General features: G+C 49.0%; 1 protein-coding gene across 5 annotated transcripts in view; it reads right to left on the bottom strand.

Moving 5' to 3' along the window:
- TNIK (TRAF2 and NCK interacting kinase) overlaps positions 1 to 18,539 on the bottom strand; it is a 140,720-nt gene that overhangs the window by 23,442 nt on the left and 98,739 nt on the right. For 2 of the 5 annotated variants that reach the window (XM_068692623.1, XM_068692620.1), the window contains exons 13-20: positions 16,082 to 16,192; positions 15,481 to 15,567; positions 13,743 to 13,943; positions 9,624 to 9,788; positions 7,506 to 7,745; positions 5,316 to 5,422; positions 2,195 to 2,358; positions 1,051 to 1,148 (exon numbers count right to left, since the gene is read on the bottom strand). In XM_068692623.1, the coding sequence (XP_068548724.1) occupies positions 1,051 to 1,148; positions 2,195 to 2,358; positions 5,316 to 5,422; positions 7,506 to 7,745; positions 9,624 to 9,788; positions 13,743 to 13,943; positions 15,481 to 15,567; positions 16,082 to 16,192 (1,173 nt within the window). Of the gene's footprint in view, positions 1 to 301; positions 326 to 1,050; positions 1,149 to 2,194; positions 2,359 to 5,315; positions 5,423 to 7,505; positions 7,746 to 9,623; positions 9,789 to 13,742; positions 13,944 to 15,480; positions 15,568 to 16,081; positions 16,193 to 18,539 lie in introns of all 5 variants that reach the window. The other 3 variants (XM_068692625.1, XM_068692621.1, XM_068692624.1) reach the window with 3 other exon arrangements.

Consider the following 18,539-nt stretch of genomic DNA (forward strand, 5'->3'; position numbering starts at 1 on the left):
AAATGCAGAACAACAGGAGCAGGAGTTGCTCTGCGTGTGAACTTTAATGCACGTCTTGCCAGGGCCCCCACGTGTGGTCTGTCAGTGGGTTTCACGCAGCCCGTGGGCAAGCCAAAGGTACCACCAGCTCCATTTCCCTCCCCGCAGGCAGGCTCACGGTGCCGAAACACAATCTCCAATCTGCCCCAGGATTGCATTATCACCTTTTTGAATGGCAGCACCACGAAAACCCAGTTTGATATTAAGCGCTAGCTAGTCAACCTCACATTGGCATGACCCGCTGAGAAAAGATATCACTAACCTCATCTATAGCTTTCTTATAGCTCTGTGGGTAAGGGAAGATTAATCAGCATCAGAGGAAACAGATCAGGACAGGAAAAAGCCAGAGGAAGGGCAAGCAGGTTAGAAATAAAATTAGAATTGTTAGCTCAACGCTGTGGAGTGTAAAGAGAAAACAACATCAACAAAACATTAATACAGATTAAAAAAGAGAAGCAGTGGAAATTCATTCCGTTACTAGGTCGACTCTGCAGTTTTAAAGTACAAGTATCAACAACGTTAAATCAGAAAGAAACACTTTGGATGAGATTTTGCTGGGCCTTTGCTAACAGTAGTAACACAGGAGTGTACAGACGCCACCACCCAGCTGCTGTGCAAGCTGTGAAGGCTCTCAGGGCTGGTCACCCAGCCTTCCCGACCAGGAGCATCCCTGCGGGCTGCTGCAGGGGCACCATGCAGTACGGAACACAACAATGTGCCACGGGCAGACACCGGGCCCAGTCTAGCAAAACACTTAAGCATCTGCTCTATTTGAAATCACAGGCTTAAGTGCTTTCCCCTAGAGCTGGGCTCCTGATCAAACTCATGCACTCTCTTAAGCATTCAACCCCCCCTCAGGCTCTTGTCATACCGCCACTTCTGAGTCTCTCAGCTGGAGGAGCAGTGGTACTAGCCTCTTTTTTGGGGTCCCCACGGCTGTGCTACTGCACCGGCTGGACACCTGGCCAACCCGGCTGGCAACATTCCTGCAGGAAATAATTTAAGACTCACAGCAGGTCGGCTTGGTCGCGTCACGTCTCTGTTGTCTTCTTGCTTGATCTTAGGGGGCTCGTGGGAGAGCACGGGTGACCCTTCGGGTTTGACGTTCCCTGGGCAAAAGGGAAACAGAGAGAGGGGGTGATTAAAACTGTCAAGGATACAAAGGGTGTGCACCTTGTGCCTGGCTGTCACTGCAACAAGTCTCCCTCCATACAGCAACAGAAGCTACAACCCAGCCCAGCCTGCTCCCAGCATTCCTGCCTTTCTTCTTTCTACAAAGAAAACAAATTCACTCTGCAAAAAACAGGGTGTGTTATAAATTATAAACTCTGCAGCACCTGACATCGCTAGGACATTATTTGTCACAGGATTCCTCATTAGTAAAAACAAAAACAAACAGAAAAAGACAATTGGTGATAAATTACTTTTCCTGACTACCTAAAGAAGTGATTATTTCAACAACAGACATGTCATCTTACAGTCAAGTCATAAAAAATTCAAAGCATGGATGCCACATTTGTTTTAATGTGTTTCAGTTCTGTGGATTTATATTCTCGAGCTGTGACAAAAATGCAGATAAACGGGCTGTCAGGGCCTTAGCAACTCCAGCTGCGATTAAACCAGGGAACAGAAAATCTTGAAGAATGGCTCTGTGATGATAGGAAACAACCCAGCTAGGAATATACACTCAGTGTAAACCTGGTTCCTGTCTGAAAGCATTTTAGAGAAAGCTGCTTAGAGGCTAATTCATTCCTCTGCTCTCATCGCATGCTTTGCACAAAAATGAAGATAAAAACAAAAAGAAAAACCCAACAAAACCAGAAAGATACACCCACCCAAGGTGGAAGCACAATCCCAAGAAACTGGCACAGATGTCAGCTTGGGTCAGTGAAGACAAAGCTGGTATTCTTGGTTTTTATCCTGCAGCATAACCCCTGCCTCCTTTTGTACAAATGACTTGGCACTGCAGTATTTCAGCAGAGCACAGGAGCTGAGTGTGCTGCCAGGGGCATGCAGCAGTGCCTTCAGCAGGCTCCAGGCAGAAGGCAGTGCTGGCATCTCTGTTTTCCAGGGGGCAAGTCCATCACAGAAGAACATCAGAAGTGATGAATCCTTTGCTTTAAAAAGGGACGTTTTACAGCAAAAGCCACCTCACCTCTGACTCTGTTGCGCTCGCTGGAGCCAGCCTGGGAGCCTGGCTGGGAGCCACCCTGGGAGCTGGGCTGGGAGCTGGGGGTGCTGGAGCTGGAGGAGCTGCCGCTGCTGGTCCTCTGCAGCGGGCTCTCGATGATGGGCTCCGTCCTCCTCAGGTCCGGGTTGCTGCAGGGGCACAAAGAGAACCATCAGCTGAGGCCACAAGGGCTTCAGGGCCTCCCCAGACTGACAGCTTCACAGTAAGAAGACGCCTCTTCTGCTGGGGAAGGCAGGGTCAAGTCTTCTCCTTAGAAGCCACTGATCCTGCAAGCCTTACTGAAATCCAGGGGAGCTGAGAGGCTCTGCAGAATTAGGCACCCAACATCTTCATGGAGCTGGACAACAGCCATGAAGAAAAAAATGGCTAGAGCAACGTTATTCTCTTCTTTTGCCAGATTTGGCAAAAATGAAAAGATTCTTTGCTCAGGACTCCCTTTCGGCCTGCAGCCGTACAATGCTGGAGCTATCTGAATTAACCACCGATACTCATTATAACATCAGGAAGCTGCAAATTGCTGCTAGCCAGAGAAATATTTTTGTAAGGAACATATCTCAAATTTGCAACAAGGCTGCAGGTTACTTTTGCCACTTATTCGCACTTGCCAATTTTCATGGCTTCACTTCAAGCTTGCATAAGTTATCCACTTCAGGCATTTTGCTCCTTGATTTCTTTCCCCCCTGTGAACATACAGAAATCTAGAATAAAAAGCGTCCTTGATACACAAAGAGTGACTAATATCTCGCAGGGTATCAGATGCCCTTAGGAAGCTAATTCTTATTTGGCACCGAGATGACATCAGAAGACATGCTCATGCAGAGTTATGCAACTTGTTTTTATATGGTATTTCTGTTAAGTGATCTTATAATTCAAAGTCCTGATATAGATGTATAGAAAATGTTCTCCATCAAGCCTAATTAGGACCACGTGTACATAAAGATCACCCTTGCTGCCACAGTGCATAATGCCTTTGCAATCAGAGGTGCTGAACACTAAGGACAAGGTGTGTGCTGTGTGCACAGTGCATCCATCACTCAGACCTGTTCAGAGAATGGCTGAAATTTGCCCAGAATGGTGCAAATTTGTGCATCGCCCCGTTGCCATCACTAGGTTGTTGGCAAAATTGTTTGGACATTGTCTGGCATTAATATCATATAAAATCACTACCTCGTGTTATCTTCCATTGACACAGGCAGGTATTAAAATGATTAGAGCAAGGCAGCAGCTTTCTGTGCCTGGAAATAACCCCCCCAGTTGCTCCAATAGGGTGACATAAAAGAAAGAATATTTTTAATACATTTACATTTGTGCATGGGTGGAATTAAGAGCAAATAGGAGAGGTATTTAAAAAGGAAAATTGGAGAAATGGTACATTAGTGTGAGGGAAATGAAATGTGAAATTATTTCACCGACTACTTAGTTTAATGGAGAGGGCAGCCTCCTAATCATTTTCAATTTTCATCAAACTGAAGGCTTCCAGCTCATGCTGTACAGCTGGCACGTCCTTAGCTAAATTAACTCATGAAAAAATGTATTTTAAAACTTTGGCAACTAATGTATTTACCTGTACTGACCAGGACTGGGAGATTGAGGGAAACATTAGGTGACCTTCAGCTTGAATCCCGCAGTCTCGCACTACCCCTTTTACTCTCAATACCATTACACACTAGGACTGTGCAGGCCAATGTCACGCCACATTTTAAATTGTCCTTCAGGCTGCAGCTAATTAAAAGAACAACATTTTCAAGACTTCAAAATGCTTCAGCCATGAGCAATAAAGATGAGCAAAAATCCGTGACATGAATGTTTTTTTTCCTGTAATTTAAGAAAAGAACAACAAAAAAGATGCTTTCTCCTTCTGTTAGCCCTGCCAGCTACTTTAAGTTGCTGCCTGCTGTACCCAAGTTTGCTGATGCATAATGTGGGTTTTGAGCTGGAAAGAAAGACATATGCTGAGAACTGGTTGCAGTGCACAGCATATGGCAACAGCCTTCCCCGTGTCTGCTTCTTGACCTCTCCCTAACAGGACAAGACAGGAAGAAGAAATCAGAGAGCTCCACCACGCAAGGCTACATGCAACATGTTTATCCTGAGATTCTCCTGTTTGATGTTTATAGAGATTTGCCCACACCACTTTGCAAATCAGAGACAAGCTCTTGCATGACTAAGCCACGTTTTTCCAATCCCATTCTGAGCTGAGCCTCTTAATGTCCCTGCTCATTTCCAACATGTCAGGGGTAGCTCTGCCATGGGCTTCCCTAACGCACAGGGAAGAGGTCAGACTGCTGCTGCAATGCTGCAGCCCCCCTCAGAAATGTGAGTGTGACCCCAGGGAATGCACTCGCACACAAAAACATACCTGGGCTAAACCTGGTGAGGGTAAGAGGAAGAGGGGAAGAAGCTACGGTGTCATTACTTCCCTCTCATTCCCTGTCACATTTTAACATCAGTAGCATGAGAAATGGGAAAGAGAATTGGTCCCAGGAGGCCAAAAAGAATTTAATCCTTGATCAACACCTAAGGAAGAACTGGATCTCACCAAGCTGTATCAGTGCCTGTCCCCTTGCACACTCCCTGGTCATTACCTGGAAAAGCTGAGTTGTAGGAAATTTGCGGGATGTACCACTGAGATTTCCCCACTGGCTTACAACTGCATGAGTCTCTTTATAAGCAAAAGGCAATTTCTGGAGAGCCCAAACCTGCTTTCATTAAAGAGAATGGCCAAATTCCTGTTTGACTCCACAGCAGCAGACACAGCATCCAGCTACAAACCCCACAATGCCTAGGAACATCTTAAGGCCAGTTCAAAGGGAGCGATATCTCTGGGACTCCACGCACTCACAGCCTCTGGTGCTGATATAAAATACTAATGAATGCAAGCCCAGCTCTCCACGGCTACAACAAAAGCATTGCAGAACATTTTGTTTTACACTAGCTGGCAAAAGGAGAGCTGAAGCCCAGCCATGCTGCAGGCACCCGACCAGCCCGGTGGGACCTGCTCAGGCTCCCAGCCAGGTGATGCCAGGAGCAACGCGGGCAGTTTCGTGCCAGGATCACTGCTGCCCGCCACACGTGGTGCTCCTACCTTGCCCGGATGGGCTGCGAGCCCAGCCTGGGTCCCAGGGCGCTGCCGTTGCCCGGGGAGTTCTTTCTCGCCAGCGCCGGGGATATGGAAGTGGTTCGTTGAGGCACCTGGAAGGAAGGGAGACATTCACCATCACCCACACATCGGAGAGACCGGCCTTTGGCATTTCCCTAAGATCTGATTTCTGGCCGATTTCCCGCTGAGAGATGCAGTGTTTATGGCAATTAGAGAATATCAAGCTCTCGGCTTTGACAAGGCACAGCCTGAGCCCGAAGGGAGCAACGAGCACCGCAGCCCTGCTGCCCCCTGGCAACTCTCTAAACGCTGAACATACGCGTGCACATCTAACAAAACCCAGAAATGGCACTTTTAAGGTAAAATTCAGAACAAAGTGCATTTCAGAAGCCATGGTGGAGGTTTTAGAGTCTCTAGTTCAGACATGACACACACCAGCAGAGAGAAAGTGTTGGCTGGTGGACAAACACGAGGTCCAAACGGAGCCACCTAAGGCTCTCATTCAAACCATGTAACCTGTTCTGAGCTGAGCCAAGCCTGCTGGTTGCCAGATGCTCCAGGCAGGACAGCTCACAACAAATGTACCTTCCAGAAACCCAAACCACAGCCTACAATTGCTACAGCACATAAACCCAGGCACATGGGGCCAGGTAATGCCTGGAAGCTCAGACACTGCTGCAGCACCACGTGGGAAATCACCCAGCACCGGAGGCTGGCGTGGGAGGCACGGCGATACTCACCGTGCAACACCAGCCATCAGCGAGGCCAAGGGCTCGGCAAAAAGGATTAGGCATTTTTGGGGAGGACAGACACACAGTAACGTTAGACAAGGTTGGAAGGTTTGGGGAGAGAGGAGCTTTGTATTGTGCAGCACACCAGCTGCAGTTGATCCCACTGAAAAGCCAGCTCCCCTCTGGGCAGGTTACTCGGCAGTCAGGACCCCTGCAGTTTCTGTTACCTTCCTCTGAAGCATCCAGTCCCAAACACTGGCAGAAACAAGACCCCAGACCCCAGAGAAAGCTGGCCCCATCTCACGTGGCAATCCTTTTGTTCCCAGTTAGAAACGCATTGACCTTGTTTCAGTCAGTAAAACGTGAAGTCAGACTCCTTGTGTGTAGGACTGCCAACACACCAGCCCTAAACGTGAAACACCACTCAAGGTGGGGACCTTCCCACAGCCTGTACCTTCCTCAGCTCAGGGGGAAATACTTTTTAGGAAAGACTTTTCAAAAGTAGGTTAAAAACATCATCCACCCTTCTGAGCTACTGAGGAGCAAAGCACGCACACAACTCCTGGAGCTGTCAGCTTGCTTCTCCTCTGAGCTCAGCACCGATGCAGCTTATCCCTTGGTGGCAGACAGAATGGGAATATCGCTACCATCAAGTGACACACCACAACGGGTCCCCTGCACGGAGAGGCTTACCTGCTAGCTGGTATTTTTCACTTGAAAAATGCAAGCTGCTTGCTTGTTAACACGCAGAAAAACTGCCTCTCCATCGCAGACAAATATTATCTGCCTCACTGTAACTAATCAATTTGTAATAATTTTTGTCTCTCGAAAAATCCTCCCAGGCTGAGAGCTGATTAACTATAAGGGGAATTTTAATGGCCAAGTTATAATTCATCCAAACTGGAGGTGTATAAACAATGCAATTGAAATAGTGGTCCAGAAGAGTCTTAATTAAAGAGGTACTGCCAGATGCTGCCATAACGTCAATGAAAGTATAGAGCTGCTGGAGCCCTTACAAGTCTTCCATCAAATATTGATCGCAACTGGAGGCACGAAACTGAGCTAAAAGAACACGTCTTATTGAGCATGACAAATTTTATGTTCCTATAATTCTATTTAAACAGAAGGTTGTTTTGTTTTTGTTTTTGTTTTTGTTTTTGTTTTTTTCCTAAGGAAAGGAGAAATTGATTTGTTTTGGCCCCTGTCCGGCCTCGAGAACCTTCTTTGCTGGAGGGCAACACTGTTTTGCAGCGCTGCGCATGCACCCAGAAGCTGCTCCCAGGGTTGGTAGGGGCCGTGGAGCCACGGGGACACACTTGGCCAGAGGTGCTGAGCGCAGAGCCGGAGGAGAGGAGCAAAGAGGACCGGCGTTGGCCCCATCCTACGGGGACCAGCTCTGGGATTGCCTCTTTGACGTGCTGAAAGCGAGGAGCGATAGTGTTACCTTTGGTGGAATGTCTTCCTCCTGCCGTAACCAAGAACTTCGGTCAAACTTTTCAATGCGAGGGGGCAGAGGAGGGTTTTCTGATGTGGGGTCCGAGTTCTGCCTTGGCATCTCAGTGCGGTGAGAGGTCACCGTCAGAGCCTCCTGAAACCCAGCCATCCCCTTTGCAGGCTGTTCATGCAGTGACTGAGACCCAGACAAGGAGCTTCCTTGGGATTTCACAGTGACCAGATGTGGAATCTAAGCACCAAGTCAAAACAGAACTATCAGTACAAAATGGAAAAAAAGGGAATCAAAAAAAGATTTAAAAATTTGATTTTTAGAAAAAAAAATATTGATTAGCACTTTGGATGCATTAAAAGCCCCCTTGTTTTGAAATCAGCACTGCCTTGGTTTCAGGAACTTCTGATTTGTATCACTTCAATGCAAGATCGATTAAAAATCATGCTCACACAGCTCAGAACTTTAAAATCAAGCAATGCCGCAGTCAGAGCCACGTTTCAAGTTCTGACCATCTCTGCACAGGCACTGTGATACGGCATTTACTCACAGCAACACCGGAGGAGGGAGGGCAGGGTGCCCCCTGGCCAGCTCACGCACGCGCCCCGTGCACCCGAGGCTGTGCCCACCATGGGCTCAATGTCAAGCTCCTACACCTGTAACTCTACGGTTGTGCTAATGATGTTTGGCATGGAGTTTTGTTGTTAAAAATAATAATTAAAAAAAAAGAAAATAATAAATAATAATAAAAAAAATCTTCAGCAATTCTGAGGCATAGATGGCTTAAAAAATTATCTCGAGGCATGAGTTTCTACAGGTCTAGGAATCCTTAGATCAGTGCTACAGATCTAAGGCTAATGAGTGAAAGGAATGCTGACATCTCCTTTGGAAAATCTGAAAAATCCACAAAACTAGAGTTCATGGAATCAGAGCTTCTTCTGAGAACCCTACAATGACCCTCACCTTGATACAGCGGAGTTGTAATGTTTATTTCAGAGAAGACATTACATTTCTATGTATGTTTCCATTTATATGTGGGCGTGCATGCATGCAAATGTGTACATGTACATATTTACATGTGTCTCTGAGTTTCAAGCAGCTTTTTCATTAGTATTTTATTGTCAAGCAAAAGCCTTTATAGCTGTTGACAATATAGGTCACCAAAAAGGCCATTGAAACAAATTTTCAGACTCAAAAAGAAATCAGGAAATGTTTGGTCCAGCAGAGACATTACTGCGATGTCTGTGAAGTGGGGCTGTATCCACTTCCCCATGGCTAGGATGCACACACCATGCACATACATTGGGAAAAAAGAGCTGTATGTTTAAGGGCTCTCCAGTACATATTTTGTTTAAAGTTGGTGTTGTCCTGTTGACCTTCAGGGGCACGTACCACATGTGGATGGCACTTAATGGACACATTTTCCTACAGAAAGCCCACCTGGATGTGGAGCAAGGGCTCTGTACCTCCTGAAATGCCTGCTTGAGTCTGCAGATCTGCAGGAGCACTTCCAGTGGCTGACCCAGAGCCAGCACCGATGCTCCAAAAACACTCTGTGGAAGCCTACTTACAGACCTTGTGACTGGGGGTGACTTTTAAATCACGATTCCCCTCCTCTGTGACGGTCATGGTGATCTATGCCTTCTCCAGATGTGTTTGTGACTGATGTTAACTCAATGGAAAACCAAAACAAAACCTTGAATTAAAGTGACAAAGAAAGCAAAACCTCTTTCTGATGATCCCCAGCATCAAAGTGTCCCAGGTCTTTTGTCCCAGACACTGCGGTTTTAGTCCCTTAATAAAACAGATCCTAAGAGGAAGAGAGCGACTGCTGCACTGGACCAGACCAGCGGTTCCTCTCGGTCCTCCAGCTTGTTTCTGGCAGTAACTAGTACCTGATGCTTCAAAGGAAGGTATAAACCAGCATGATGTTTCTAACACATGGAGGTGATAGGAGGAACCCACTCATGAATGTAGATGCTGCTCTTACAGATACACTTTAGGCTGAGAAAGCACGGAACAAGACGCTATTTTAACCCATTGCTTTTCCTTTTACCTGTCCAGCACCCCCTGCCTCCTGGGTGCTGTGCGGACGCCTGCTGGGGGAAGCACCATTACCTGTGGGTCCACGGGTCTGAGCAGGGGTGGGGTCCGGGCTGGCTGCACGCTGCTAATACTAAAGGACTCTGATCGAGGAGGCAGGTTGGGGTCCGAAATCCTGTTGGCCACCTTGTGTGGCATCGCCGGGGAGCTCTGACGGTTGAGTCGGGAGCGCTCCTCCACCTGCGGCACGAGAGGAGGAGAGTGGGTCACCCTGCAGAGCCACGCGCCCTCAGTTACAGGGAGAGGATGCCTTCCTGCTTATTTGCTGAATTTTGCTGTCATGGTTTATATGAAAACGCCAGCTTTGATTTGCACAGCATGGCTGAACAGGGTACTGCGAGTTTTGAACAGGCACAAGAGGGATTCCTGCAGCCCTGCCACATTCACCAGAATTCCAAATTCACCAAAATTCACACAGCTCAGCTCCCACAGAGCACTGCTGCAAGCGATCAATACCACTAGGAAACCTAAAAGGAACCTCCAGCTTCTAAAAGGTAAGAAAGCCCCGTAAAGAGCCATTTCTAATTGAAAACCAAGGTATGCAGATATACAGGGAGCTCTTTTCAGATATTTCAGGGTGTTGTATGACTAGGGAATCCTCATTACCCAGCATTGTGCAATAAATGCATTTTACAGACTCCAACAGGACCACTTGTATTTTTTATGTGCATAATTCATTTCAGAATATGAAATGGAAAAATAAAGCTCCAAGAAAAGGCAGCATGCCTCAGAGAGGTGTTTCTAGGAGATTATTTCGGAGAAGAAGGTCTTGCTTCTTCACAAACGTGTCTTTGAGCAAGGGGACCCTTTTCCCTCACCACCACAAACAACATAAGGGGTGCTTTTGTTTGATCTGAATGAAAGAATAAACATGGCAGCCAGAAAATGGCTGGCTTTGATCTACATTTATTGAGCCTGGCACCTTGTCGTGTATGGAAGGAAAAAAACAACACCTCTGTTACTGATACAGAAATAAAAGCAAAGCCCACTGCTTTCAGCTAATCTTGATGGAAATGCAATGGTTTCAGGTAGCCCAGATAGATGTGCAATCTGGGTACCACTGCAATTAGACTGTGTGCATTGGTATTCATGCAGCATACACTATGCAGAATTTTTGATATCTCAACTAGAAATCTGACATAGATTTTCATTTACATTGACATTCATGTCATTAATGTGTTAAATGCCCTTAGCATGTCTTAATTCTCCTAGTTGCAATGTCACGCTGAAAAGCAAGCCATGAAACAAGTAGCTTGGAAAGAATCACTGCTCTTTGTTAAGTAAATATTCATGCAACAAAAGAGCCATTATAGTAATAAAAAAATGAATCTTCTCCTCTATCGGATGCCAAGCAGGAGTCCGAGAAAAAAATAGGCGAGAGATTTATGTTACAGACTCTTTCTCTTCTAGCCCACTGTGACCAGCTGGGTGACTCCTGTGTACCAAGAGGGCTTCACAGCTTCCCCCAGGCACTGCCCACCGGCAGCCAGAGGCTGTGCAGAACTCACAGCGATGCCCACAGGAGTGGATACAAGGACAGGTAGAAGATCAAGGTGGGAAGGAGAACTCCCTGTGAGCAAGGAAGCAGCTGCATGAACGCTAGGTTGCAGGCTCAGTCCAGTAATCTGCCTATCAGCCCAGCCTTGGCACGGACAGCAACAGCCAAAGATGATGCCACTGACAAGGAGCAGCAGCTCTCTGGCAGGCTGCCAGCCCACAACGTGCAGCTGATTACGGAGGACTTCAAAGCTTGTGTCGGGGAGGCAGCAGAAGAGTAATGAAACGGGGATGTCTGCGTACTGGGAAGGAAAAAGGCACTTGGTTTTCCCACTGCCAGCATCTCCTTGCTAGCACTTGGTTTCACCAGCTCAGCAGATGATGCTCTTGGGACTCTCCGGTTGTGCTTCGTGGAGCTTTACCAATTTCACCATGAAGCAGAAAGGGGAAAGAGCAACACCGTGCAGTGCAGAGCTCTGTAGGAATTCATCATGGCTCCAGCCCCAGCCATCTCGTGTATAACTCAAGACTCCCCTCAAATGGAAAACATCCCTAGCAGCTCTTGCGCTGCTCCCAGTGGAAAGCTGCTACCGTTTTAACACTTAACTTCAAAGCAAAAGAATTATAAAAGCCACAGGGACTGATGAAGGAGCTCACGTGTGCAGGCTGCTGCAGAGAATAGCCTGGTCTGTGAGGCACTGCCGAGCCCCCGGAGTGCTTTCCTGTGCTGCAGGGAACGTGTTCCCCTGCTGCTCCTTTACACACGGTCATGCCTGGCATGTATCTGCCCCAAACTGTCCTCCAGATGAACAAGCTGCCAGTGCTTTGTCACTGAGAGGCTGGGCCTGGTTGTCTGCATCACTTGGATCAGCAAATGCTGGTCTGGAACAGAAGAGGCAGGAATGGAGAGAGTTGCTAAATCCAGTACTTTATCCCATGTCTGCAGGGTCCTGGAGTCATCAAAGCCTAGCTCGATGAAGACCAATGATGTGGATAAATAAGTTTATAAAAGAGACGTATGAAAAACGGAGAGGGTTAGAGCACAAGGAGAGCTCAGATTTGGTGATCAAGCAAAGTAGGTAAATTGTGCTAAAAATGGGACCGTGTGAAGTAGATAAAACAGGGTTTGGAGGAGAGAGAAGTAGTGTGGGGGAGTTCCCAAGGGTGCTTTGTCAAGTACATCAAACACCTGCTCCCAAGAGCATAATGATGGCACAATCATTTCTTTGAACATTTTGTTAGAAACTGGACGGAATGACACAGGTGAGGAATAAATGGTTTGGACAGCTAATCGGCGGAAGCTGGAGACATTCCAGAACACCAGGAAGCCTTGTCTTGCCTGGGATTTCAGCAAAGGGGATGAGGCTGCCTTCTGACACTCTTATTTGCATTGTACAGTTCCCAGTGCCCCTCTTCAAGTGGTACATCAAAAAAAGACAACTCTCCCACAGAATAAAAGAAGAGGGCCTTTGTGCTTGAAATTGAAAGCCAAACCCAGCACTTTGCTCCTTCATCCTAAATAAAGAATAAGATTCCTTTTTATAAATCTCTGTTATAGTTTCAATGACACTGTACAGAGGTACTTCAGCAACGTTCTAGATGATTTATTCAAAACTAGGCAATGAAAGGCAGAGTTTACTCCCTTTTTCCTGCCTGCTACTCACACTTAACACTACTGCAGATACACGAGAGACCCAGTTTTACAAAAAGCCACAGAGGCACCACCCAGGTGGAAGCCTCTCCTACGAGAGGAAGCTCAGTGCTGCGCTGTGTGGCACATCTGGCCTTAGGCAGGAACATCTTGTCCACCAACCAAGCCTCTTCTTCCACATGAAAGGCTGGAGAACGATCCTGCAGCTCTGTGGAAATATGTCTGGTTGCCACCAAAAGACTCTGAAGACCAAATCAGAAGGGAATGAAGGAGGAACCAAAGGGAGAATAACGAAGTGCTAAGAGTTTACCACCTCTGCCAGGACCAAAGGGTTCCAGACACTTGGCAGCAGAGCAGTGGTGCTACTCAGTAAGAAGAACGGCTGGGTTATTAAATGATCTTTTGCCCAGGAGTAGGGTTACAAAATTAAACCGACTAAACCCAAAGAACTTCAGAAAAATTAATAACAAGAGCGGGCACCAGTCTTACTGGAACTACCACAAAGAGATTAAGGACAAAGAAAGTGTTTGCAACACGATCCTGAAACCGCACTGCAGACAATGCACGTCTTCATCTTTTCAAGACTCTTCAGTCAGGCAATAATTAATATTCAAGATCTCACAATTGTTATAACAATTCTTTCTTTTTGTTGGGGAGAAAAAGAGAATCAGCAGTGTGGCTTGCGCTCCTGAAAATCATGAAAGAAAAGCAACCCCTATAGATAAAAAGTCCTTGGCAAGGGAGAAAAAGCTGCCTGGTCCCTGTTTGATTATGGAAAGCTGAATTAGCACTCAGCAAGGAACCCCAGCACAGCTACCTCTCTGCATGGGCAGGCAGCTGCCCTCTCTGCAGCAAGCAGAGCAAGGACAGGAATCTCCTGGGCTCCTTCCTGGCATGTCCACAAGTACCTCACTATGGCTGAATCTCTCCAGGAGACTTCCCCTCATGGAAACACCCGCACCACCGCGCTCCTCGCTCTTGCCTACCTCCTTGGCCCATGCTGGCTTCTCACTGGCATTTATCCCTTCTTTGTAATGGTAGAGTGGTTTCTTCTCCGCTGGCCTCTGGTCCTGCCGCTGCTGCTGCTGCTGCTGCTGCAGGGACACCAGGTAGTCCCGCTCCTGCTGGAGCTGCCGCTGCAGCCGCTCCGCTTGCCGCTGCTCCTCCAGCTGCTTGCGCTTATACTCCTGCCCAGAAGAAAGCACAGTGACACGGGTGCACGGAGCCTGGCGAGCATGTAAATATGCAGGACAGCAAACCGCAGCTTTATCTGCTGGGATGGAAAATTGGGCCCAAGGATCTGACAAGCTGTTTTCTGGTAAAGCTCATTAATTCTAAAGACTCTGGAGACGAAGCTGTAAAGCGTCCCAGAGGAGAGGCAGTTGGGAGGACGTAGCCAACAAATTCAGAGCTTTAATCCCAGCTCTAGCACTTTGCAGCTGGTACATTTCTGTCTCCATTTTCCACATAATGGAGGGTGGTAGCACTGCCTCACCAGAAAAACAACTTGCTGACGGCTCAGACATCCGCACAAAAAACTCTGCATCCCATTGCCACAGAGCAGCCATGCAGGGGAAGAGCTACCAAGCACCCCAGCCTGCTCTGGGGCCTGGGGACCCTCCTGCCCTTCCTTTGTGGGAGGCTGGCAGGGACACGCTCTGCTGATGTGGCCACCAAAGTCCCTTGGTGGCTGTGGTGCTCCCCAGGAAAGGTGGGAGACACCTTGGGGTTTTGGGAGTCTGCAGATGAAGCACGTGGAAATTTGGTCTGCAGAGGGACGTTGCTGCAAAGCTGCCGGGGGAGAGAAGACTTCAAATCCACGTCTGAACCAGAAGGTCAGCATTGACATCCCTCGGCCAGGGCCAACCAGAAGCCAATTAGATAAAACAATGTTCTCACGGGGCTTGTAAGTCACTATTGATTTTGCCCAGATTTTTCTGGATGAGAAGAGCAAAGGATCAATGCAATGAGGTACCAAACACCACCAGTTCATGTAGAACTCAGCCAAAGCCCAGTCTGTGGAGCACTTTGTAGGACTAATTTGTTGTTTGTGGCAATGGCTGCAGAGCAGAGCCAACTGTATGAGCTCCCTGAATCCCTATGGCTCTGTGAGGTTTAATTACTAAATCATTAACAGTTTTTGAAAGGGCCTTTTTAAAAAGCAAGGGCTTGTGTGAGGGTTTTGCTTTTCCCCAAATAAATTCAATAGGAAGAGACACATAATAATCCCTGTGGATTAAAAGAAAACACAGTGAGAGTAACAGCCAGCGGAATTAAAAAAAGCATCATTCAGAAAATAATTAAAAAATAAATGAATAGAAAGCATCTAGAATGCAAACAGCACAAGCATTCCTGTGAGGGAATTAAGACACAAACTTTCACGCAAACATTAAACACGGTTTGCCCGGCCAGTCCAGCTCCATCCCACTCCAGCATGCTGCAGACAGCCTCAGAAGTGCCGTGGCAATGACCAGGGCCGGACCGTGGCCTCTGACGGAGGCCGAGGCACACCGCTACCACAGGCACGGGCACATGGGGAGGCGTGCATGGCACGGGGACACGAGGGCTTGGCATGCTGGCGGCAGGGCTGGGGTGGCAGCTGTGTCCCCGTCACAGCCCACTGGCACGCACGAGCCATCCCCCATTTGGCATGGCAGGAGGCGTGCGGGGTCACGGGTGCATGCGGGTGGGAAGCAGCGAGCGAGGACGGGGCCTCCCATTTACCAGAAGTAGCGCTTGCTCCTGCAACAACTGCTGCTGCAGGATCTCTAACTGTCTCTGCTCCTCCTCTAACTGTCGCCTGATGTACTCCTGGAGGCATGGCAGCAAGGATCAAAGGAAAAAGAGAGAGAAGGTGAAAGAGACGGTGTTTCCCAAGAGGAAGAGCCTGTCAGGGGCACGAGGTGGGCACCCAGATCCATCCCACCTGAGAGCCGGCACTGATCCATCAGCCCGGGCACCCTCCAACCCTGCCCGAAGAGCCCAGGACATCCACTGCTCTACAAGGGCCTTCTGAGGGAAAAGAGCTAAAACTGCTGGGAAATAGCAAACGTTAACTGGGAGCTGCACAGAACCCCACCCCGGGGACGGGAGGATGGGAAGAACCTGCATCGAGTGCCTCCAACCTGCGGGCAACAAGTGGATCCACACAGAAATCAATTAGGACAGTGGGGAGCGACACACGCGGCGCTGACAATTAAGCAATTTACTCTCAAGTGGTGATAGCGGCAAAGAAATCTGAGTGTTTATGAGAAGATGGGCCTTTTATCTTATTAGACTGAGAGGCGTGCAGGTTGAGGCCGATGGCCCCGGGCTGCCTCGTTACCTGCTCGTGCTCCGCGCGCCGCCGCTCCTCCTCTCGCCGCATCTGCTCCTCGTAGTGCCGCCGCTGCTCCCGCTCCTGCTGCTTGCGCAGCTCCTTCTCTCGCCTCTGCTGCTGCAGGGGGCACAGGCACAGGCACAGGTCAGCTGCCACACGGTGCCAGCAGGAGCATCCCCTCGTCTTGCAGCCCAAAACCACCCGAAAGGCTTGAGGGGGGCTGCAGGGAGAGCTACAGCCCACTGAGGCGGCAGCGCGTCCCTCTTATATTGGCCGAGGCCAAAACCTAACACAGAAGACCCCAGATCCAAGGGTTTTCCCTTTTCTTGATTCTCACCCGTCAGTCATGTTATCTGCTAAGAAAAATAAGGCTCTCAGTCAAGTTGTTTGAAGATCAAACTGCTTTTTATGAGAAGGGCTCACACATTTACAGCCTCTTCCCCGGCAATCGATACAGCTTTGTAAGGACGTGCTACTGCGATCCCCCTGCACCTCTGCTCGCTAACATGGCAGAAGACACGCCCGCATCATGCCCTGCTGAAAATAATGAGCTAGCAACAGGCTGAATCTCCTCTAAACACAACACAAGTGGGATGGGGACTCCTGGTTTGCAGGCCATGAAGGTGGTGAAGGGCCTAGAGGGCACAGTGCGTGAGGAGCAGCTGAGGGCCCTGGGTTTGTTGAGCCCTGAGCAGAGCAGGCCGCGGGGAGGCCTCATGGCGGCCTGCAGCTCCCTCATGAGGGGAGTGGAGGGAAATGTGGTGGCGATCACCCTGCTCTGGGGTGGCCCACACTTCTGATGTGGGTAACACGAGGGAGATGGGCCTCCCTTCCTTCTTTGTGAATGTACTAAGAATGGGACTCATGGTTTTTCTCCCCTGCTTGGCATCTTCTCCAAGGCAGGGACCTGGAGACTCCCGAAGCGCTCCGGCATCTCCTGCTTAGGAGCAGGGGTTTGGGAGCAAGCCATGGGCACTGCCCTGGGGATGAAACCCACTGCTCTGCACCACCACAGCCGGCTCATCAGCAGAGGGCACTCAAATGCAAATATCGGCTACCAGGGACTGCAACCACCTCATCTGGTGCCTCATCCGCTGGGTGCAGCACCGCACACGCAGCCCTCACTGGGAGGCAGCCCACTGAGGCACAAATCACAGCCTTTTTCCCCCCCTCCCCATTTTTTTTTCCATCTGGACATTTTCACCACTGCCAACACGCAGCGGTGGAACCAGGGCATGGAAGGAACCGGAGGGATTTAAATGCTGTGGGGAAGTTCGGTCACAGGGAGGTCTGGAGCAGGCAGCTGACTGCAGAGGCTCTGCCCAAGGAGCTGGCTGAGCTATCTGGAGGTGAAGACGCCCGTGCTGTGCAGGAAACCCGCGCTGTGTACACAGACGGATTTGATATCTGTTATCCACACAGACATCTATCTGCAGATATGTCTCTATAGAGATACGGAGCCATGTATTTATAGATGGCTATCTATACAGAGATGAATATTCTAACAAAAATACCCCCACACTGCAGTATGAGGAGTCATCGCCTGTCTCACACCTCTCCATCCACAGGTTCCATCCACGGGGATCCTGCACAGTGCCTGCTGATCTCCTCCAGCCTCACCTTAGGGCTGCAGCACAGCTTCAGTGCCATCCACAGCCATATTTATCTCGCATCGGGGCAGGAGAATCGCACCAAACCTGAAATAACCTGCCAGCTACAGACTCTGCCGTGTCCCACACGCGCTGTCACACTACCCACGGGATGCATGTGTTACTCCGCGCGTACGCGTGTCCTCGTCGTATGGCTGTTTTTATGCTTTGGGCTCGATTCTAGACATGAGATGCTCTGGGATGTAGCGGTGACACACGGGATTTCCCCGCTTCACCAGCTCCCGCCTGACCTCCTCAGATGAATGCTGTGGAGGTCGCTGCTGCCAGGCATTCAGGTGGCCCCAAGGAGCATGGAGCACGGAGCATGGGTTGAATATACCCTAAGCCGAGCTCACAACTGCAGTTGTATCGCACTGGTTTAGCTTGGGAGGGAGGAGGGGCTTTTTTTTTTGGTATTTTTTATGTTTTTGCTAAAAAAGCATGCTGCTGAATAAAACGCATAATGGTTGTGTGGGCTGGGCTTGGCTGGCAGGAGGCAGGGGACTGAATGCCACAGCTATTTCTCTGATAAAAATCACCCGATTGGGCTTTATCCAGGAGGCACACAAAGCCAACTCCCTCCAAGAGAGAACAGAAAATGCTGTTCCCAGGAGGGAGCTGAGCACTGCCATCCTCCCAGCCAAACGCACACCCTGCTGCCCGGTGAGCCGGCCCCGTTCCTGGCCTCTCCTGAAAGGCACACACCTCAGCACCAGCCTCCTGCACACCTCAAAGCCCTGTCTGAAGCAGGGGACCCTGTCTGAACCAGGACTTCAAATCTGCAAGATGCAGTTGAATATTGAAACGAAAGATTC

Source organism: Anas acuta, chromosome 9, assembly GCF_963932015.1.
Source record: "Anas acuta chromosome 9, bAnaAcu1.1, whole genome shotgun sequence".
Taxonomy (NCBI): domain Eukaryota; kingdom Metazoa; phylum Chordata; class Aves; order Anseriformes; family Anatidae; genus Anas; species Anas acuta.